At 50.3% G+C, this 23,515-nt stretch overlaps 2 protein-coding genes across 6 annotated transcripts in view; both read left to right on the top strand.

Moving 5' to 3' along the window:
• The first annotated feature begins 9,274 nt into the window (after window positions 1–9,274).
• On the top strand, window positions 9,275–22,220 carry PRELP (proline and arginine rich end leucine rich repeat protein). Of its 4 annotated transcripts, none has more exons than XM_039881874.1 (4): window positions 9,275–9,425; window positions 11,129–11,274; window positions 16,366–17,351; window positions 19,674–22,220. In XM_039881874.1, exons 3-4 carry the CDS (start codon window positions 16,382–16,384, stop codon window positions 19,847–19,849), a joined length of 1,146 nt encoding a protein of 381 aa, XP_039737808.1. In that variant the 5' UTR covers window positions 9,275–9,425; window positions 11,129–11,274; window positions 16,366–16,381; the 3' UTR covers window positions 19,850–22,220. The 4 variants fall into 4 exon arrangements, with proteins under 4 accessions (XP_039737808.1, XP_039737805.1, XP_039737806.1 ...); XM_039881871.1 differs by having other exon boundaries at window positions 9,275–9,435; XM_039881872.1 differs by lacking the exon at window positions 11,129–11,274.
• Window positions 22,221–22,546: 326 nt separating this feature from the next.
• OPTC (opticin) overlaps window positions 22,547–23,515 on the top strand; it is a 10,928-nt gene continuing 9,959 nt past the window's right edge. For both annotated transcript variants that reach the window (XM_039881875.1, XM_039881877.1), the window contains exon 1: window positions 22,547–22,773. The gene's annotated coding sequence lies outside the window, so the exon portion shown is untranslated. The remainder of the gene's footprint in view (window positions 22,774–23,515) is intronic.

Raw genomic sequence — 23,515 nt, 5'->3', positions numbered from 1 at the left:
AAGGTGGGAGGAGGCTTCTCCGTCCTCCAATAAGGATCTAAATATAAGAAAGGAGCCTGAATTCCAGCATACAAGAGGCCAGGTAGACTGAAGGAAGAACTTCCTAATGAAGTCATTTCAGCTTGAAGTACTAGGCAGATGATGGTTTGGGGGAGCAAAGGCATGGTGGGGTAGGGAGCCTTCGTTTCCGGGGGTCTCTAGAGAAAGGGGAGCCACCGCCGTCCCGCTGTCTTCTCGCACTCTCTGCACCGCTTTGCTGACTGCACAGCCTCTCACTGCGCCCTGGCCCAGGGAGCAGACAGTCGGGGCTGCCAGCCACCTTCCAAAACATATTTTGCTTTCTTGCCTTCATTCTGTGGCTTGGCTCAATGGGGCCTAAAAATTCCCCACACCTGGGGCGGGCCAAGATGGGCTTCTCCATCGCTAATAATCACTGTTTCCAGCCTAAAAGCCTTGCTCTGTCCTCAGAATGGCCTTATGGGATGGGACAGCAGGCACTGAGGCCCCGATATTAGTAGGGGGCAACTTCCAGGGCAGCATGGGGGGATGGGCATCAGGAGGCTGCTAGCCCCACCACCAGAGTGCCTCCCAACAAGGAGCGTCCAGGATGACTGTCTAGGTCATGGCTGGGTGGCCACATAAGCTCATTGACGAGAGGAGATTGGATCGAAGGGGCAGCATTTGTGCCCCGTACATCAGTTCCCAGGTCACAGTCCTCAGCCAGGAGCGCCCTTGGCTATGTCCTCTGTTGATGGACACCAAGGCCAGCGTAAACACTACTAAGGAAACACAATGTCTCTTGGCGAGGACACTTCATAATACTCTGAATCCTTCCACAATGCTGTTTCATGAGCCACAGCCGTTAAAAGTATTTATTCTTTACCGAGTATATTTGGGGTCAGATAATCATGAGTTTTGGTGCCTGATTGTCCTATGCGTGTATTGCCCATTTTAGACTGTGAATCAGCTCTTAGAGCAGAAGAAAGCAAATCTCCTTGCTTACTTCATGGAGTACTTTGAATAGGACCTCACCACCCTCCCTGGACCCTGACTTGGGGTAGAGAACAAGTTTGAACCAAGCATGGCCTCTCTTTCTCACCATTAACTAGGAGAATTCCTTTTCACATGCCCTTGGAAAATGCCATGCCCTTGGGAGACACAGCCTTGTCTGGAGGAACATTCAACCTGATTGTCTAAGGGCAGAGCGAGGCCAGATGAAGGCTGCATGTGGAAGACCCAACACTAAGCTGTAGGCAAGTGAGTGTGAGCAGAATGTGGGGGGAGAGGGGAGCAGAGGGGCTCTGGTAATCTGCTCAGGTGGGCCACCATCCCTGGGGTCCGGGACAGTTATGAGAGCCACAAAAGGGCATGCTCTCTCACTCTTTCTTCTTCAGCCCACTGCCCTGCGTTACCAGCCTCAGGAGGACAAAAGCCCCAGGCAGTGATGGGAGTTCACACACATGTCACTTGCGACATCCGACATCCCACAGTAGCAATTCTACGCCCAGCAGGCTGAGAGAAGAGAAACCTGGAGGCTTAGAACATTCTTGGCTTTAGTCTTTGCCTCTGACCATGTCCTTTCCTTTGAAAGGGAGAATTCAGGAGGCTTAGAGAGTGGGGGAGTGGGGGGAGGGGACAGCCACTGGCATGGCTCAGTAAGGCCAGGGCTGCACATGGGAAGAAGAAGGGGCCCTACTCACGAGCTGCAGGCCAACCAGTTATTTTCCCAGACTGGGCAAGCAGAGCAGAATAAAGGAGAAATGAAAAGGAGGGAGGCTGAGGCTTGTAATGAGAGGAGGGGGCGAGCATCCGTGTCACCTGTTGGAAAAGAGATGACAGTTCTGTTGTTTCAGTAAAAGCCACAGACCAGGCTTCAGGAGACCAGGGTTCCATTCGAGCCTGACATCAGGAGTTGGTGTGGGCGGGAACCAAGTCATATCATGTTTTTATTAACTACTCCTCTCCTCCACACACACACACACATTCTCACTGTGAATTACCATACATTCTGCAAGCATGATCAGTATAGCATAGACAGCATGGACCCTGGGTTCAAATCCTGGTTATGACACTTAGTGACTATAATACTCTGTAAAATAGGAATGATAATATAGTGTTTGCTCCTGGGTTGTTATGAGGATGGAATGAGCTAATGCACTGTAACTTTCATGCATGGCACACAGGAAGGTCTGTGAGGTATTGGCTATTCTGACTGTTGTCACTTATCTGCCAGGTCCTTTATCAGGAGCTGGGTTTCTGTCCTGGAGACTCTGCGATCGCATGGAAGAGGCAGACATGGAAACCAGCAGTTAGTGCACTGTGTGGCCATCGAATGGAAAGGGGAGCTCAGAGAGCCTGCTCTGCCCGCAAGAGTCAAGGAGAGCTTCACACAGGAGGGAACATTTGCTTTGGGCCTTGCAGGGTAGATAGGAGGTCCCAAAATGGAGAATAAGGGAAAATGGACCCAAACTGGGCAAAAGCCTAGAGACTTGAAAACCCAGGAAAACATGATCTCACGAATCCAGTTCTCAGGTCCTGTGAGAACTATGGAAGGGAACGAGAACGAGAATCGTGGGAAAGCAGGAGTCAGACCGCAGGCCCTCGAGTATCACGCAAAGGCATCTGCGCTCTTCGTTCTGTAAACAACTGAGACATGCTGCAGTTTCAGGCAAGAGAGTTGCATGATCAGGTTTGTGTTTTGGGAAGTAACATTTGGTAGGTCATGGAAAATAAATTAGAAAGTGGGAAGGTTGCAGGAAAACACAGACACACACAGGAAGATTTCACAATGACTGGGGCAAACCCAAAACAGGGGAAACTATTCTAGTGCTTTGAGGCTCACTGCCAGATTACACCAGGGCCAGAGTGTAAGATACGGAACACCTACTATGTGTCAGAGCTGTGCTGATCCCTAGGCTCCGAGAGGAATCAGATTAGGCACGGCCCTTGGGGGAGCTGGTAGACCAGGCAGGCAGGAGAACAGGGAAGGGGCACCAGTCCTGGGCTGGATATCCTTTGGGGCGTGGCTGAAGCACATGGACAGAGTGGTCATCACTACACAGGGGCTGAAGAGGAAAATGGTGTCGGGACAGTATCTGGAAGATGTAACCCCTGGGGGGAGGGGAAGAGCCATCTAGACAGAAGGTGCAGAGAGCAAAGATGTAAAGATGTAGAGATAGCTCGGAGTATCCTGGTTGCTGTGAGGCAGTCACATGTTCGGGGTTTGGAGTTTGAGAAATGGGACCAGAGTAAGCATGGGGCAGAGCATGGATCTTGGGCCGCATTCTATATGTCTCAGCTGTGGATGTGGGTCTGAATCACTCACAGGGACAGCCTTTAAAAACGCAGAGCTCCTTCCATCAGCATTTCTAAGGATGGGGCTGCAGGTGTACTTAAGAGCTCTCAGGTGAATCTGGCAAGCACTGTGGACTAAGAACCGTGGTCGTGGGGACAAAGAGACAATGGAAAGTGACCCGGTCAGATTCATGCCTTAGCAAGAGCCAGGTGGAGGGCGGAGGGAGGGGCGAAGCAGGGAGACACGATCAGGAACTCCAGCAACGGTCTAGTGCCGTGGTAGGAAAGAGCGGGGAAGCTGCAAAAGCCATTAGGGAACTGACAGAACTTGGAGAGTCCATATGGGGTAAGAAAGGGAGGCGTTGAGAGTAACTCTATTTTAGGAATGGGAAACTGAGGCCTAGGTCGGTGGTTCTCAACAGTTTCATGCATGAGGATTTTCTTTTTAACATCAAAAGAATAAATATGTGATAATAGTTAAAATTGCATGAATAAAAAATATCTAATGACACCAAGCTACATGAATTTAGAGAGGACTGTGAATGATTTGGATTTTAATCTTCACAATAGCATGGATAAACAAACGAGCAATGGAGGCAGTACAGCCTGGGGTCAAATGTCATCCCCACCATCACTAGTTGGTTGACCTTGGGTACATTAATTGTGCCTCAACCTCTCACCTGTAAAATGGGTGTTCGAGCAGTCCCTGCTTCATGGAAGTGTATGAGGACTAAAGAGTTGTAGGTGTAGATGGCTTAGAAGAATGGCCGCCACAGAGTAAGCCGCAACAAGCTGTAGCCATTAGTGTTACTGTTAATCAGTTAAAAGATGATGCTTGGTGCACATGTGGATGTGACGACCTCCAAGGTCATGGGTAGTGGTCCCTGGAAGTTCTGCCTTCTCCTCCCTCCTAGACCTTTGACCTGGGACATGACTGACTGCACATGGCCACATGTCATCATCATATGGCTGCAGTGTGACTATGCCTGTGCGAGGCAGTGCCATTACCCAGTAATCTATTGCAAGGAGCAGGATGGCACTGGTGACTTATCAAAACTATATCTGCAACCTGGATATTAGATCCAGGTGCTGTGACTTGTGAAAGGTGATTTTTACAACATAAAATTAAGTGTCATTCCAAGATGACATAACTAAAGGGCACGAAGCCTCACCAGAATACAAGAGGGCCTTGCCTTAGAAGGCAGATGCCACCCACTGGCCTCAGCTGGCTTCTCAGGTACCTGAGGAACTCCAGCAGCAATGCTGCTGACCCAGCAGACTCAGGTTAGTGTCCTTGGGTCACACTGACAGATGGTGTAGCAGGAGTGCTCAGATGGCCAGCAGGTTGGCAACCCCCAGACAGGATTGTGGACAAACGAGCAGAAGGTATTTCGGCGTCCTCCAATCCCCCTGCACTCGCTTCATGGCTGACAGACAGGCTTTGTTTTTTCCTTCCCTGTCTTTGCCCCTCCCTTCCTCCAGTGCTCCCTGCCACAGGCAAGGCAGGCAGGAAATGGAAGAAGCCTACAAATTCTAGGGCTTCGTTTTCCATAAGCCTGAGCCCTTGGAGATTTCTGGGCATGAGTATAGTGTTTCGGCTAGAAGTAAGGGAGACAAGGAAGCTTCCTTCCCCACAGAAGAAATGGCCCCTGGTTGAGGCCAGGACGGGAGAATTGTGGGGTTCTGTAGCTCCTGAGCTCCTGGCAGACTGCCAGGCTGCCAGCACGTCTCCAGAGAGGAAATGGCAGCTCTCAGGTTTCTGTCCTCTGCACACAGCCTTCGAAAGTGTCTGAGTGCTGTTCAGACAGAGGGGCCTCACAGGACAGCGGGCGTGTCCCGAGCAACCTGGGTGGGACACTAACCGGGAACCACGTGCACCTTCCCACAGGCACGTCCCCTGACTCAGGCCCTAGCACCACGTAAATCTGCCACAGCTGCTGGATAACCCCGGGGAGAGGGGAGGGGCCACCAAGAAGGACTGAGATGGAGTTTTCCATCATGCCAGTAACACGAGCACTCGGATTCAGAAATTCACTTAAATCATAGAATAATTCGATGAACTGCAACTGACACAGGTGAGAAAGCTGAGGCTCAGAGAGGGCAAATGAGCAGCCAAGACCACCTGGTCAGCATGGAGAGGAGGCAGAACAGAACCGGACCCAAGTCTGTAAACTCTAAGCCCAGGGTGGGGGAGGGGGACAAGCCCAAACATCCACAAGAGGGACTGGTCAAATAAACACTGGGCAGAGAGAGAGAGCCTCATGTACCGATATGGACAGCCATCAAGATATGCTACCAAGTAAAAATAAAAGTGCTCAGTTGCTGGTACTCATTGCTCGTAAGGGCGTTAAATAAATCTGGCAGACACAAGTTGCTGATTGTCTCCTGGAGGAAACTGGACAGTGGGGACACAGACAGTGTAGAAGACTTTTCCCTGGTGCAACCTTTTGTACCTTTTGGATTTTGAGTCAAGAGAATGTATTACCTATTTATATTTTTTAAACAATAGCATTTTTTAAAAAAGAGCGACAGAGAGTCTCCTTGTTCAACCCTCTTGAATGTGATGGAACAGACTCCTACTGAGCACCCAGGGCATGCCAAGCCCCTGGTGGGTGCTGTGGGTTATCCCATGATGACAGGATGATGCCCCTACCCACCAGGAGCCCACTCACCCCAGGCAACCCAGACCCCCCAGGTTAGGCAGCAAGATAGTGACCACAGGACTCCCACAGCTTCTTCCTGTCACTTATTTGCCCAGACGACGCCCAGCCACCAGAGGCTGTGAGCCTCAATTGATGAGGGGCGAGGGTCTGTCCCAGGGCCAGCCCCACAGGCCTGATGACCACAGGGCAGTCCGAGCCCAAACTTCTCAGGGCCACACTGCTCTTTCCCGGCAGAGTTTTGGGGACAGGGCGATGGAGAGGTGGGGAGCCTGTGTTTCTATAAACCTTTCTATATTTCTATGGAAAAGATTATACACAATTGTGCCCTTTCTTCTCTTGCTTTAAGCACTCGCTTGTAACCAGCAGCAGTTACCGTGAGGGTCAATAAAGCAGTGAGCCCCTGAGGGGGGATTGCAACCTGGGTGAGAAGCGGGAGCAGGTCCAAGCTCTCCGGAAATAGAACTGCGATCTACTGCATTGCAGAGCCACCTGCCTTCCCATCCTTACCTCCCCGTCCCTGCCGTTTTCTGTCCCCACATTCTGCCCTTCTCCACTGGAGTAGGCTACAGCAGCAGCCTGGACCTCATGACGTTCCACCACTTTCCCCAGCATTTACCTCATGTTGTCCTTGACACCAGGAAGCAAAGCTACACGGATTGGTGTCCCGAGACTCAAGACTTGAGGAGGGGAAGCTCTTTCTGGAAGTATTGCAGTGTCCGGCCGTATGAAGCCAGTGAATCACGAAGTGCTCTCCCAGACAACACACCTGCATCTAAGGTAATCACTCTGCTCCATCTCCTGCCTTAGATGCAGGTGTGTTCGAGACCTGCTCACTAGGCATCTAGAGAGTAGCGGAGTGGAAGTTTTAACCCAAGTGTCCCAACCCTAAATCCCAGGCTCTCTTCACACTATTGTTCCAGTAGAACTCAGAGGTCTCAGTACAATCTCATATTTTCAAATGATGAACTGAGGCCAGAGAGGGAGAGGCACATCTCTAAGGTCACACAACATGTAAGAGGCAAAGCCAGGTCTCAAGAACCCAGCCATCTCCTATCTCCCACTCTTAAAGGTGTTTTGTCCTCTGTCAAGGTGATGAGAAAGGCAGGTTGGTTGGGATAACCTGGCACCTTCTCCCTTATGGTGACCCGATTTGTCCCAACTCATGCCATTTCCCAGTTGTTGCCCTTAGACCAGTGGATGTGACCTCAAAAGTCTTCAGAGACAGGCAGGTCAATAACTGAGTGAGGCGGTCTAGGCCCTCCACTCTGTTGACAAGATCGCATAGAGAGATGGTGACTGTGTTGCACTGGGAAGTGCTTTTCCTGCCTAAAAAGCTTCAAATACAATTTTTAAAAGCATCGATGCTTCAAATGCGTTGTGGGAGTGTGGGGAACAGATGAAATGAGATGAGTCGTGAGTTGGTGATTGTTGAACCTGAGCTTGGGTGCATGGGGTTATTAACACAATTCCAAGTAAATGTACATATGTTTTAAATTTTCCATAATAAAAAGGTATTTTTAATTAACGTGCTATCAAAAAACATTGGGTCTTCAAGCTTATTATATCCACAGACCTCCAATTAGCACACTCTAGACATTCCGGAATGGCCCGGGGCCCTCTCTCTGTCTTTCATTGCAATTCTCTCTGCATGGCCTGGGACAGGAGGAGACAAGGGAGGATGGAAAGAAGACTGACTTGGGAAGGTATGGAGTCTGTTATCATAGATGCCGAAGAGCCTGGACTCTGGGTATTTGAGTGGACCCCATAAAAATGGATGCAAGTCACACCCCCTGCACCTGTCTAACTTCTCCTACCCCAGTCCCTGCCCATCCTCCCTGCAGCTCACTGTATCTTGCTCACCTTTCTTACCACCAACTCCACCAAGGGAAATAAGCAAATCTACAGTTGGTGTCCTCAGTCTGCAGAAGGGAATATATCCCATGGGGACGAAAAATAAAATGCATGAGCGCCTGGCCCCCTAGAGCTCATGCGACTCTAGAGAGGGCTGCACTGACTTCTAGCAAGACCTCACCAGCAGAGGGGAAGGCTCATGCTTTTAAGTGGAAGCCTGGTGGGGAAAGAAACTGCAGGTTATATTTTTCTTTCTCCATTTCTTAGGCTGACTACCATTCACCATACCCACTCTTCTAACCCTAATATCTTCCCAGTTTATAAAGTGCTTTCACACTTATGATATCATTTCATCTTCCAACCCTGTCAGGCAGGTATTATCCCCATTTCATAGATGAGGAAACTGAGGTTCCACATGATTAAGTAACTTGCCCAAGACCATGTAGCTTGTAAGTGGCAGAGTCCAGGACTGCTAACCCTGATCTTAACGTTCTTTCCTCTGCCCCAGGTTGGGAGAGGTGGTAGGAGTTCCCTGTCACAGGGCTCTGCAGCACTTTCTTCATGGACCTGATGACAGAAAAAGTAAGAATCATTGGGTTTTCTAAGCAGTCAATTGGGGTGGTGGGAATTTTCAATGGATTGCTACTTAACTGCAACTGTGTTGCCCTTTTTTAATCGAGGACAATTGTTTGAGGTAACAGTCTGACTTAAATGGGTCTTCTGGGATGGCATGGACAGGGGACACTTAGATTGTCCCATGTCCTTGTGTGATAACCATATAGCCCCCACATCCTGAGTGTGGAGAAGCTGAAAGAAGACACTGACATTGTCCACATAGGCTAGGGACATTGACTTTAGGTCTTATATCAAATTTTAATTCTGTCTTAATTTGCTATGTGACCTCAGGCCAGACTTTTCCCTCTCTGATCCCCAGAGCATCCTCCTGGCAGCCGAACCAAGGCTATCTCCCATGCCAGCTCACTGCACAGCAAGACTCCACTCCCTTAGCAACCTCCTAGAGAAGTTGACGTAGGGAAGGATTGTCACAGCTCAGAGGAAATGCCCCACATCCCTCACTGGTTTGGGAATTTAACATTAGGGGAGCAACGGGAAGCAAGGCGTTATTAGGGAGAGGAGCAAAACAGGCTGGTGGAACCAGCCATGCTGCTCCGGCCACACACAGTTTGCTTTTCACGCCTTTTCCTCTGTTAATTTGGCTTGTTTCCTAAACATGGGTCAAGCGATCTCTCCCTAAGAGCAAGGGCAGCAGAAGGAAATGTTATTAAAAACGAGTTCATTAGTGGGCATGGTGTGTGGATGAAGTCTTTGGGAGTTTTGGCTGCCAAATAAAGACTTTATTGTTGTCATTCCTCCTTTCCCAAGCTCCCTCCCTCTTTTTCTCCTCCCCCCTCCTCCCCTCCCTCTCTACAATCTGCCTGTCCCTCCCCCTAACCTAACCTCCCCACCCCAATAGGATCTGGTAGAAGAAAAGTCAGGCAAACACAAGCAGGCTCCCAGGGAGATCAGAGCTTCTAGCTGGCTCTCTGCTGCCACACTCCACCGAAGGGCAGGGGAGGAAGAGGAGGGAGACTGACCTAGAGCTGAGAACAGAGGCAGGTGTGTGCAGGTAAGCCCAGTCGGGAGATGGGTAGGAAGCCTCCTTCCTCCAACAAGTGTCCTCCTGCTATGTCCAGCTTAGGTTTTTGATCTGGTCTCTGACTCCTCCCTCCTTCCTTCCACCTTTGTCTCCTTTCAGATGAGCTCAAATTAGTCTTCTTCATTGCTTCTACCCCCTGGTCCTCTTCCTTCTTTTCGTCATCCTCTGTATTTGCTGGCTGTGTATTTGCTGGCTGCAGAAGTTAAACTTTCTTGGTACAGATGTTTGTTGTAGCAGAGTTATGCTGCACACAGTATTTCTACAGATCAGGTGATTCCATAGAAACTGGACTCAAGAACCTATTTCTCTTCACCTTTCATATACTGTTACTCGCTGTTACAGGCACATGCGCACACACGTAACACAGAGGCTGCACTGCATACACATAGCACAGAGGCTGTACTTCACACACACACATGCTCACACATACACACACACATACACACATTACATATACACACATGAAGCCTCCTGCCCATTCACCTGCACTCTCTGACTGCATCTGACATGCAGAGCTAAACACACACACACACACACACACACACACACACACACACACACACCCCCCACATCTTGTCTCTCGCCCTCTCACGTGCCTCCCCAGCAGTAAGAGCAAAGAGAAAGTACACTTTCCACTGAGATGGCAGGTCCAAAGGAAATCGTGTGCTGAGTCTAGGTGGAGCGGGGAGGAGATGAACAAGAGCAGGAGCTGGAAGGATTTCTTCGATCTTTAGAAATTAATTGGGCGGGAGGGAGAAAAAGTGGCTTTCTGACCTGCACCGTATCTTCCCAGTAACGCTGAACTTCTCTGCCTCACTGGTCCAAACCACTGGCTTTTGGAAAGAAAGAGAAGAAAGAACCCAGCTTCCAAGCTTTGGAAATCCTAATCCCCAGCTTTGGGGGTGTTTATTTATTTTTCTGCAGGCAGCTGGTAAAGATTTCTCTTTAAAGCCTTTAGCAACGGGTTCTTGTGGCAGAGAAAAAGATAGGAGTTGCTTAATCTGTCAGGGAGGGGAAAACTGGAGTGCGCAACTAAATGGGGCTTGTTTCCAATCAGAGTGACCCCACTCCATCTCAACAACAGAGTGCTGTCCCAAGGCAGGCAAGGGTGGGCTAGAGCAGGGTCCCCAAATACAGCTGATCTTCACGATCACCTGGGAGCAGGGGAGAGGAGAGTGGGGGGATTTACTAAAAATATAGATGTCTGAACCCCTCGCTCCAGACCTACCGGATGGAGACTCAGGAATCCGTCACTGTTTTAACATTTGAATGGATCCTGATGGTCAGCCAGGGCTCGAGAACCAGAATCAGGGTATGGCGGGAGATCTGTGCTGGGATTAAAGAGCAGTGTTAGCTGGGCAGAAGGACTGTTTGGTCTCCTGGACGAGGACTGTGTGTTGGAGGAGCTCCAGAGTACCCCAAATTGGCCACCCTCTTTTGTGGGGATGGAGTGTGCACTGAGGGAGCAGGGAAGATCTTCTGTGAGAAATCCCCCTCTGTCCTCCTTGCAAACCACGATATGGCAGCCATATCATGGGGGAACATCCTAGAAAGAAAGGTTCCCCAAGATAGCCCCCCAAAGCTAATGTTTCCTCTCCCCTGCTAATCTGCCTGCCCTGAGCCCCCTGAGGCACTGAGCTGGGCCTCTCCCCATCCCTTCCAGATCCCCTCTCCTCCTGCCCAACAGCTGTCTGTTCTGATGGCCTCACACAGAAGATGGGCTGAGCAATAAGCCCTGTGCAGTGGACAGCCCCATTTATTGGGCATGTGAGGGAAGCGTTTCAAGGCTGGAAGGAGCAAAAGAGCCAGGTATGAAAGGTTGGGAGGGGAAGTCATGAATCACAATGGGACTCCACAGCCAGCTCTGTGCCTTCTCTCACCACATCCCCTCACCTGCTGCAGAAAGGTGTGTGTGTGGGGGCTTGGGGGCGGTAGTGAATTGGAGGACAGAGAGAGCAGTCCCAGGTGGCTTGGGGCTTCTACTGTATCTCTGATTACTTGACTCTGTGACCCTAGTGTGGTCTCACAGGCCCCAAAGAGAAGAAAGGTGCTCTGTGTGAATGAGTTGCGGGAAATCCATGAGCCAGTACCCACCTGCAAGGCTCTCTGCTTTGGATGGAGGGTTGGGCTGCCTTCTGGCCAAGCTGAAGGGAAAGAGACCTTATTACTTTGAAATAATGCCAAAAATAGCTTAATATTCACTGAGCCCTCACTTTACACACGTTTACTCATTTAACCCTCAAATCAACATCATAAGAAGGTGTTAGTGTGTCCATTTTACAGATGAGGGAGCTGAAGCTTAATTGGGGTAAGAGATTTGCCCAAGAGCACCCAGTGAAGCAGCTGAAGAGATACGGGGTTAAGACTCAGATCTATAAGCACCTAGAACGGATTCTTCTAGGCTTTTCTCCAAGGGGTGGAAATGCTAGGGGATGGAGGGAGGAAGAAGGAGATGGCGAGGTGAGGAAGAGAGCCATCTCACCCTTGTTCCTTCCCCAGCCCCTTGGGATGGAAAACTTGCTCTTCTGCACTAGTGGCCTGAGGCCAGAAAAACCTTCCCCCTGTTTACACTTTGCCTTGTGGTAGATGCTGGGGAGACAGATGGTCTCTCCATCACAGCGTTATATTTATTTTTAGCACTTCTTGATCAACAACGCATTTTAAAGTTACTTATTACACTTGCTTCTGACAATAACTGGGTGAGGAGTACAGGATAGGGAAGATTTTTTATCCCCCTCTTACAGATAAGGAAACTGAGGCTGAGAGCAGGGTCATGTCACTAAGTACTGGCGGAGGGGCTGAGAACTTTCCTCCCCTCTCTAGTTTGCACCATGAAGCTCTCACCCCACCGTGCCAGCCTTCTACTGATTTCAACTGATTCCAACCCCCAGGAAAGGAGGAGCTGCATCAGTGGTGTGTTGAATTCATCGTGCCCCTATATCATACTTCTTGTTACCTCAGGGACACACGAGCCCTACATAGAGGCCTTGAGAAGGTCCCAGACTGCCTGGGTGGGCTGCCTCGCTCTTCTGCTAACAAATGGGCAGAGATCACCTGATTCTCTTGGCTTCCAACTCCCTCTGGGATTCCGGAAGAGATAAAGGTGGCAGGATGAACTTCAGAACTCTGAGTTTAGAACAGAAGGAAGGGAACAGAGCAAGAGCGTCATGCCAAATGTCCCTGGGTGTGGCTCTGGGGCAGGGGCACCCTGTTCTCCATGGCAGGGTTGCTAGCTGAGTTAAGCTGTGGAGGTTTAGGGGTGACCAACTAGACAGAAAATCTGACAAGGAAGAAGAATGCCAGTAAGGAGTGTGGAGTAATCCTTTAACGGGTCACACCCAACCTCATTCCCAGCTTAACCCAAGCCCAGACTCTCTATACAAAGCAAATTACCCTTAAACTTGCTCCTAATGACTTGACAAACCCATGTGGACCTCAACCCAGGCCTACCATGAACCTGAACATCACACCAGTCCCAGGAGTTCAAACCTTAAGTGAGTGAATTCATGAGCTCGGTTGGGAAGAGGGCTAGCTCATTTTAAAATCAGACTTTCCAGAGAATCTGCTCTGGAAAAACAAATATAAACAAATCAATGAATAATCTAAACCCCTGTCATTTGTAGAGAGTTTATGCACTATGACATGCCTTCCTGTGCATGATCTCATTTGATCCTTACACAGATGAGGAGCCAGGGGTGAAGGGGCAGAGCCAGGATTCGAGCCCAGATCTCCAATACTTGGAACTGAAATTCAAATTTAAAACTCTCTTAGGAAATGTTCTTAAAGGGAGAGACTGAATTTTGGGTCAGGCAAAGAAAGCAGTTGTGACTCTCCCATGAAGCAGCAGCATTTTGAGAGCCAATGCCAGCGAACAGAGCTGCATGAGGTCGGTGACTGTCGGTGGTCAACAAGTGTCCAGTGACTGAGCAGTGAACATGGCCGAGTAGAAGGGTGAGAGGTGAGGAGGTGTGCTTGCACAAGCATAAAAAATTTAAAATTCACACACACTTATGACCCACCCCAAGGGAGCTTGTGATTAGACAGAAGGTTCTGGAAGGCAGGAGCGTAAGAAAGTATGACTTTGGGCTTTAGTTGGGGGTGGGTATAACTCCCCTTGGAGTTCAGGGACCTCAAGTCTGTCACACATACTCTGGTTTCAGGGACATAGACTGTCACATGCACTGCCAGAGCCTTGCTGTCAGGACTTTCCCTCCAGACGGCCAAGCTCCAGCAGGAAGAGGCGTTGCCTGATAAGAAAAGCCTTAGAAATGAAGGCTGTTTCCTCGAGAAAGGAGCATGGGCGTGTGCGCACACACACGGAATGGTTCAGCCCTGGGCTAAGAGAAAGGAGCCAGCAGATCCAACTTCTCCACAGACCAAGCCCAGGGAGCTTTTACTCAGGAACCTCCCATCAGCTCTGGGAGTTGCTCGGCCAGCCCCCAGAGGTTTGGCATGTAAAAGGATCAGAGGAAGGGCTGGTGGGCAGATCACAGGAATTCTTGAGGAGCCTGGGAGGGAGATGGGAATGAGGAAGGCCTATGTTCACTGTGGGCGGAAGGAGCGGTAGGTTGGCCTGCCTGCTAGAGCTGTGATCCTGTCACTGAACTGTGAGCCTGTCACTCATCATCATGGGCACCAGGGCTACCCAGGCCAGTCTCCTAAGTCAATGTGCCTCACAGAGTGAGCTCCTGCTGGAAGCTCTGGACAAGCTTTAGCCACTTAACTTGGGGCCTAGTACCTGGTAGATGCTTTTGGTGACAAAGGCAATTCCAGGAAATAGGGAGTCCCAGCCAGTGCTGGGGAGCCTCCTTGGGGCAGGGCTTCTCACAGCATGAGAGATTGCTTGCTTATTTTCAGACTTCTGAGTGATAAGAAAATGAAGAAATGTCAAAATAAAAAAAATCAGGGTTACAAAAATTGGGGCTTTTAAAAATGTTTTTCACATACTAATGCTTTAACTACTCCCTTAAAATTTATATGCAAAATGATGGTGTTCTATTCAAGACTTATAAAATATTAATTTATAGTTCACCAATTAAAAGTGGTGTGAGTTCTGGCCACAAGACTCCAAGTGTAGGTTTATAATGAATGCCTTCTCTTTTCTGTCCCTTCAGTGTACCCCTGAGGCTGTTACAGCCTCAACTGGAGATAAAGCCAAGAACCCAACTGCAAGGTCCTTTGTGATAAGAGGTCCAGGAAAAATGGCCCTCCTGGACCCCCTTGGAGAGGCTAGCCTGGGAACAGGCCACCTTAGAGAGAGGTGGAGAGGCAACAGAGGCTGCAGGCAATATCTTCCCTCTTTCCCATCTGTCTGTCTGTCTGTTTGCCTTCCCTCCCTCTTTCCTTCCCATATTCGGTGGACCGTGTAAGGGTTCACACACGCTCACAGAGACCTGTGAACATGAGTTTGCTTATGTGCATGGTACAGGAGAGGAGTGCCTCTCCAGGGCTGAGCTCTGCCTTCTCTTGTGTTTCTTATATCATTTAGCTCCTCCTGAGCATCTGGCTCAGGACTAAGCAGCTGGTGAGGGGCTTTGCTCATCTTCCTTTGAGCAAAGTCAGCAAGAGGCTGGGACTGGGTCACTCACACCGGGAGGAATCTAAGCTGACATGGACTCAAAAAGATAATGACCCTAGAGAGGGAGTGGTACATGAAACCCCCTCCCTGGACTCTTCCCAGCCAGGCCAGCGGGGAAGCCTATGCGAGCTGCCGCTTTGTGTCCGTGACCCTGGGTCTATTGCTGTTTCCCAGCTTAATTCAACTCAAACTACGTGGCCCTATCTAGATATCATGAGGGCCAAACCCATGGGAAGGGCAAACCCAAAACATCCTTCAGCACCCTATTCCGCTATGTCACATAGGCTAGCAGAAAGTTCTTCTTGATGCCTCAACACCACCAATTCCAGTGGAGATGAGAGCAGTAATACTGAATCACAGGAAATGAAAGTGGTTTCGCCACAGCTTTCGATCCTTTCCTGTTTACTTTCCCAGAAGCCTCCACATCTGGGGAGAATTCTTGGTATGTCTCCTGCTGGCAAAGACCAGCGTTCTCTGAGCTGAGCAGAGGGGCGAGGGGTGTGCAGGGAGGACACAAGGATGCCGGCCGTACTTTCTTTCCTTTCCAAGATCTCCACGGCTTTTCTGGAAGGCGGGAGACCTGGGCTTTAGTCCTGGGTCTAAATAGCTTCCTGGCCTTGGCAAGCCACTTCTTCCCTGCAGTACTCGATTCTTATAAACAGTAGAATCTGGACTCGATTGGTGGATTTCAGACCATTTTTAGCAAAGTGATTTTTTTTCTTCTTCTTCAAGTGACTGCTCTGGTTAAACCTCAATATAGACAACAGACTTAAAAAAAAACCACACAGAGTTGCTCAAGTTGGCACAGGCATGAGTTGGGGGTACCCCGAGGCCATCCTCTCAGTCTCCTCTCAGAAATAGGGGCAAAGTTTGAAAACCATTGAGCTGTGAAATTTCTAAGGACCCTTCCAGATGTAACACCCCAGAACTCTATGGTTCATATGTCCTACCATCCCTCTTATAAGAACAGAGAATATTTTCTCATGCTGCAGATGGGAAGACTGAGGGCCAGAGAGGTTGATGGTCTTCTCCAGCAAGCCCCAGCACTCCTGATTCACAGCCCAGCGTGCTTTCTGCCAGTATGGCTCGCCTCTTCAGAGGAGGCTGAACACTTTGAGCGGCTAGGCCTCTGGGCAGGGGACCCAGACTCTCAAGCCCTTGTTACTTTCTCACCTACTGGATACAGGCAAACAGAAAATGCTTTCACAGGCCCCACCCACAGCCTTCCTGGAGCCCATCCTGGCCAACTTTAGCTGCAAAGACATAGCCTCTAATTCGTGAGGTCCAGCAGGCTAATGACCTCCCGTGTCTCCTCCCTGCAGGTACATCACCTGGATCATGAAGTCATCCCTCTGCTGGCTCCTCCCACTTCTCATCTTGGCCTCAGTGGCCCAAGGCCAGCCAACAAGACGACCAAGACCTAGCAGGCCCAGGCCCAGGCCCAGGCCCAGACCCAGGCCCACACCCAGCTTTTTTCAGCCCCATGAGCCATCAGAGCCTACAGACCTGCCTCCTCCCCTCCCACCAGGCCCTCCATCTATCTTTCCTGACTGTCCTCGGGAATGCTACTGCCCCCATGATTTCCCATCTGCCCTCTACTGTGATAGCCGCAACCTTAGAAAGGTCCCTGTCATCCCATCTCGCATCCATTATCTCTATCTCCAGAACAACTTCATAACTGAGCTCCCAGTGGAGTCCTTCAAGAATGCCACAGACCTGAGGTGGGTCAACCTGGACAACAACCGAATTCGCAAGATAGACCAGAAGGTGCTGGAGAAACTCCCCAGCCTGGCGTTCCTCTACATGGAGAAGAACGAGCTGGCAGAGGTGCCCTCGGCCCTGCCCCGGAACCTGGAACAGTTGAGGCTGAGCCAGAACCGTATCTCCAGGATCCCACCCGGCGCCTTCAGCAAGCTGGAGAACCTGCTGCTCCTGGACCTCCAGCACAACAGGCTAAGTGACATCGTCCTCAAGCCTGACACCTTTCAGGGCCTCAAGAGCCTCATGCAGCTCAACCTGGCCCACAACACCCTAAAAAAGATGCCACCCAAGGTTCCCACGGCCATTCACCAGCTCTACCTGGACAGCAACGAGATCGAGACAATCCCTAATGGGTACTTCAAGGCCTTCCCCAACCTTGCCTTCATTCACCTCAACTACAACAGGCTGTCCGACAGGGGGCTCCCCAAGAACTCCTTTAACATCTCCAACTTGCTCGTGCTCCACTTGGCGCACAACAAGATCAGCAACGTACCTGCCATCAGCAACAAGCTGGAGCACCTATACCTCAACAACAACAGCATCGAGAGTGAGTGGGATGGGCCGTGCTGGGCCGCAGGGAGCGGGGCTGGGGACACGCCACCTCAGCCCTTTCTCAGGAGGCTCAGGGTGGGATGGCACAAAAAGCACCCCATTTGGCACAGGGCTTCAAATCTCGGCCTTGCCACTCGCTATCTGTATGACCTTGAACAGATGTTTGACCTCTTCGGGAATTTCCCTCATCTGTAAAGTGAGAATGGTAATAATACTTCTGTCACAAAGTTGATAGGAGGATGCAGTCATTTAACATGGATACCGTACCCCGAATACCATGCTTGGAGGGTACAAGCTTCTCTTACTCCGTCCCTTCTTATCCACCCCAGTTTCTTAGCCCTCCAGATCTATAGCTAGGCTAGACGTGGAATATAGTCCTGGACATTCTTCTAAAAGAAGAACAGTGGTATTTAAACGCCCACTCTGAAATGTCCTGGGCCTGTCCACGGCAGAAGCTGGCAGCTGTGAGAGGCAGCATCTTCCCCAGTCTGAGCCTATGTTTAAAGTATCTGTAAAATGTATACGCAGAATGGCAGCTGTATATTCAGGGTCTGCAACCGGTGAAAATGCAGCAGCCAGAAAAACATGTCCATATACAGGTGCTTTCTGAATCTGTCTGGAAAGCTGGAGTATTTAGTCACTTGGGGCAGAATTGGCCTCCGCTACATTTACAGGGTCCTGGGCTTGAGTTATCAGTTGCAGCCTAGAAGAAGAAGCTGGAAGTCGCAATTTTGTTTCCATCAAAAATGTCAGCTCTGAGCAGAGCATCTGCAGAAAGGTTTAAAAACAAAAGAGAGATTATTAGGTCCTTGAACAAAATCAGGATATACCGCACAGGGAACGCAATAGCTTCAGGGATGAAGGAGAGCACAGGGAAAGAGGGGTGCCCCTAAAACAATATCGGGAATCCTTAGTTTCCAAGCCAAAGGATGAGAGGAAGATTGTTGAGTTTCTACAGTCTTGAAACAAATGGCGGGGCGAACAGGCTTGCTCACTCATCTGGAATAATTACACAAAGTGGGAGAGGGCCTTTTAAAATCTGGCAAGAGACAAATTCAGGAAAAGGGAAAACTGTCTAATTTTACCCTGCAGGGAGTAAACTGAGGGTACCTATTACATGGTGACAGGTCTCTACCGGGTTGTGGAAAACAGGCAGTTGGGGGACAGCCAGCCTCCTGAGGATGAAGTCAGAAAAATCACACCCACTCTCATCATGCCACAAACCTGGGAACTGAACATCAGGGTGGTCAGGTGACAGTCTAAAGTCACAAAAGCTCTAAGGAGAAAATCCATCTATGTCAGGACTCTTTCTCCTGTTCCGGTGATGAAGAGAGAAGATCAACGACTCTACACATGATAAATGAGGCAAGGCTTAGGGGAAATAAAAATTCATTTAGAAGATGACACATCCGATGTCATCTAACAAGAGGTGAAAGAGAAAATGAAATCTCATGTTCCGTTGGAAAGCTTACCAAAATTTGGCCACAACTTACCTTTCCAGCTTTCTTTCCCTAGAATCAGTAATCACATCAGAATCAATAGGCTCAGCAAGCCCCAAGGGCTCTGTGCCCTCCCCAGACTGCCTTTCCTCTTCCTATTTCAGTTAACGTGACCACCTTCTGTCCATCCACGTGCCTCCCATCCAGGTCAGGAAATGCTCACATCTACCTGCTGGCTTCAGATCTCGCCTCACCCCACCATTTCTCCACACTGTGGCTAGATTCGTCTTTCTGCAGTATAAACCTCATCATAGGCCCCTTCCAGATTTCACACCCTGGGATGCTACCATCCTGCTCAATGCCATTCCTCAGACTGGAGATCAAAGCCTCAATCTTTAGTGAAATATTAGAAAGTCAACCATAATTTGTGGCCACAACTCGCCTTTCCAGCTCACTGTCCCTGGTCCATCACATTGTGCTGTTTACTGCTCCCAGATTCTGCTGTGACCTTTTTGGCCTCCACAACTCCATTCAGATAGGTCCCTCTATCAGAATCCCATCCCCCAGGTAACTCCCTGCAATAGTCCTACCTAACATTAAAGGTCCAGCTCAAAGCTTACTCCCTCCACAACTCTTCAGAGTGAATTTCCAATAACAATTATGGATCAATTCCAACTTAATTTTCAAATGAGTAAACTGGGCCTGGAGTTTACGGTCAACTTGACCATGGTCACCGACTCCCAAAGTCAGCCAATTCTACACCGGAGCGCTCGAGAGTCCTTACTCTCAGTTGTCTCCTTCCTTGTCAGTGCCTGCAGCCCCCTCTGTCCTGACCCCACTGTCCTCTCCTACTTACCTCTCCTCTTCTTTCTCCATAGAAATCAACGGGACCCAGATTTGCCCCAACAACCTCGTCTCCTTCCATGACTTCTCCTCGGATCTGGAGAATGTGCCACACCTCCGCTACCTGCGGCTGGATGGGAACCACCTGAAGCCACCGATCCCGCTGGACCTCATGATGTGCTTCCGCTTGCTGCAGTCTGTGGTCATCTAGGTCTTGCTCTGCTCTGGGCCTCCTCTGACAGCACTTGAATGCTGGTGGTCCAGGGACCTTGCTCGCCATTCACTTTCTCTATCTTCCTCTTACTCCCAGCTTTGCCTTTCTTATCCCACCTTCCTGGGGCAGGCCAAGCCACACACTCTGCTGCACCTATGGCCTCTAGAGCAAGACTTCTCAGGCCTTGGTTGGGTCCACCCAGCTTAAAGACACCTACTGCACACCCAGACTTCTGGCCCCAGAAGCACAGATGTCTGTCTAAAAACTTCATAGTCCCTTCTCCGCGCCCCCGCCACTCCTGGGTAAGTCTGGGCCTGGACTGACATCTGGATCTCCGTCCTGGCAAAGCAAGAAAATGGTCAGGGGCAACCTAGAGGTGAGGCTCGAAAAGTCCTGCAGGGGACTCCGCCTTCAAAAGCATCTCTCACTCCGAAAGGCCAAGAAACCCAGGCCCTCTTGGCCAAGGATCCATCCTCCCAAACTGCTGCTCCACTCCTTTGCTGACACCAGACATGATGCTGGCTCTTTGCCGGCCTGTGTTCTCCAAAAAGGAAGTGCAAGGGCATGGCCAAGGGACGGTCAGGGCTCCCTCAAGGGCTCGCACTGGCCATCTCTTCACAGGGAGGAGCCGGGGCCCTCCTCCTCCAGGGCGAACACATCACGTACCCTCCTGACTGGGCGTCTCTAGTCCGAGAGAAAGAGCAGGGAGGAACAGAACGGGAAAAGAATGGCTCAGGAACTAGAAATCAGCCAGTGGGAGAGGGGTGGGCCCGTGCGAGTAGCCCCGCCTTAGCCACTCTGGACAAGAAGCCTGATGCCAGAGGAGCAGTGTCCACAGTGGAGGGTGCAGAGCCACCAGCCCTGCCCCGCCATCTGTTCTCTATCAGTGTGGATGGCCCAATCCTTTCCACCCCCAGAGCAGTTGCTGCAAAACCGGCAAGAAGGGGCGGGGCACCTGGGAATCTCCCAGAAACCTTTTCCACGTGTGTAAATTGGCCTCCCCTCTCAGACAGACACATCAGCGACACCTGGTGGCCGGTGCCGGTCACAGCGGGCGCCAGTGTTCCTCTTCGCCTCCCTCAGGGGTGATTTTCCAAGGCCAAGGAGTTTCGACTCAAAGAGCCAGGGGCTGTGAGAGCAGTTCTCTCTCCTATGGGGTCTACAGGGCACAGAGGTACAGAGGCCCTGGGTTGGGGGCTGATTCCCATCAAAGGTGAGCACCGGTGGGAACCTTTGGGAACCCAGGTGAGGATGCTGTCTGATCCAGTTTGCTGTCTGACCTTACTATCCCTTCTGCTTTCAGTTCCCACATCTGTTAACCCCTCCGAGGCCCCTCCCACACTCACGTTCCAGTCTACGGCTCCACCCTTTAGACATTGCTCTAATGCAGGACAAGTCCTAAGTATTAACCCCTTCCCTTGCAGTAATTTATTCCCTGTGTGGACTGTCCTGCCCCCAGTGTTCCCACCCTCCCTGCCCGGCCTCGGTGCAGCTTGGCAGGCCTCCAAGGGAGCCTGGGCCCCAAGGGCTGACTGGCTTTCTTCCTCCCTTGACCTGCCCCTAAGGGATGCTGCCCCTCCACAGCCCCCTGCGTGTATATGTTGGTGGGGGCGAGGGGGTGTTCTAAACATGAGTAGGACATGGTGCCCACCCTCAAGGTAGGTTAGGAAAGTTGCAGAGATTTTTAAGAAATTGTACTAAGCTAGGTTTCTAACTTCAAGAAGTTCCCATTGTTCTCTTTCTCACCCTTCTCTTTTGCTAATTTATGGGGCCCATAAATGGGGCCCATTTTATCCTAGCCTCCTTCCCCATGCTCCCATAAACTGCCTCATTCTTCCTAGCTGCAGCTGGTTTCTCTAAGGCTTCTGCTTAAAGTCAATATAGTAACTGGCTGTAAGCAACCTGGTGCTCTGGCCTGGATAAGCCCTCTTCTGCACCTTACTCACACCTTTCAACCTCAGCCCCTCTGATGATGCCCTTGGGGAGCAGCGCCTGTGGCCGCCGGGGGAAGGGGTCATTCCTCTGCGACTGCAAACCCAAACTAGTTTGTTTCAGTAGCAACACAATCACCACCATCCCATCTAGAATGTCTGCGAGGATTCGGTTAAACAGGCTTTACAGCACTGCCCCCACCCCACCCCACACACACCATGTGCTGACTTCCCTTGGGTTTCAGGAAGCCCCCTCCTCCATGCACAAGTTCATCTCTCAGTGCTTTTGGCATCTACATATGCAAGTGTGTGTGAGTAGATGTGTATATGTACTCTGTTCATATACCTGTTCTTCTGGAAGACCACGTTAACTTTGTGAAACAACTTTCACATTCCAACATGCTTCACAGCAAAGGAAATAAAGTAATAAGAAAAACGTCCTGCTTGAACCTGACACCATGAACAGGTCAAGAATAATACCTTAAAGCCATCTTGCCACCCCTCTCCTCCTGCTGCCGCCTCTCACTTGCTCTCAGAAGATGGGTGGAAAAGGGTCCTATTCTTAAGAAATTCTAAGAAAATTATTCCAACGACTTATCTCTGTGAACTTCCCCAAAATCACAACTCCTGTGAAAAATTATTCCTAAAGTCAGACCAGAAATCTGACAGCTATGTTTGAAGCCCAAAGCCCCCAGGTCTTTCAGCCATGGATACGAAATGCTCAGTACTGAACCTGATACAAAAAGACACAAAGCAGACACCATTCCTGACCAAGCGAAGCTTACAGGCTAGTTGAGGAGATGCAGTGTAAGAGCACAAAGCAGTGGCAGAGTTGCATCAAGGGCGAGAACAAAGGGCTACCTCACTTGGAAGTGTCTACGGGCTGTGCAGATGTCCACAGAAGGGTGAGAACGGGTGCCCTGGAAACTTCCTTCAGATGGAAGGTTATAGAAGTGGACTTGTGATCCTCCCAGCCTACACTATCTTAAGGTAAAAACTGCCACATGCTGTCCCCATCTCTCCCACCCTGCCTCCTGAAGACCTGCTTCAGTTCAATTCAGCAAGTTTTCAATAGACATCAACTATGTGCAAGGTTCCCAGCTAAGAATTCAAGGATAGGTAATATACACACCATGCGCTTGAGGAATTCACAGCTTAGTAAAGGGAGAAATTCGTGAGTTAATACTTGCATGTCTTAGAGTTTGTAATAACGCTGTGTAGAGAGAGCGTGTGGAGAGGGCCTTGACCTCTCCCGGAGAGGAACTAGAAAGGCTCCCATCGTTGGAGCAGGGCCTTAGGGATGAATCAGACTTTGCCAGGTGGGAGAAGCGGGGAAAGAGCGGGGAAAGGACATGAGTGGGAGGGGAAGCAGCATGAGCAATAAGGTAGGAAGCCTTGGCATGTACCCTGTAGGCTGTGTGTGTCTGAGAAAGGGAGAGAGCCAGTTCCCGTCACAGGGTTATGTGGCTATAAGCCCTCAGCAGGGAATATATCCCTGTGGTCCAAAAATCAGAAGGGTTCCTGAAATTTTCCACCACACCCCTCCCTGCCCATGAAAGGGGCAGCAACAAGGTCAGCTGGCCAGACTTTTGTCCCTACCACCTGCCACCTCTATTCCATCAGCATGCCTTATGATTCTCTTAATGAGGGGCTCAGATTTGAAAGGCTGCCTGCAGCTCCCCCGCAGCCCCCCACAACTCTCTACCCCCACCCCCCACCTCCCTACCTCCCA

The sequence above is a fragment of the Pteropus medius genome, unplaced genomic scaffold (assembly GCF_902729225.1).
Source record: "Pteropus medius unplaced genomic scaffold, Ma_sr-lr_union100, whole genome shotgun sequence".
NCBI classification, from domain to species: Eukaryota; Metazoa; Chordata; class Mammalia; order Chiroptera; family Pteropodidae; genus Pteropus; species Pteropus medius.
This window is presented reverse-complemented; position numbering and strand designations above follow the sequence as displayed.

Coding starts and splice junctions, on each gene's coding strand:
- PRELP (XM_039881872.1), top strand. CDS start 16,382: ATGAAGTCATCCCTCTGCTGGCTCCTCCCACTTCTCATCTTGGCCTCA. Junction 17,352..19,673: donor CAACAACAACAGCATCGAGA/GTGAGTGGGATG, acceptor CTTTCTCCATAG/AAATCAACGGGACCCAGATT.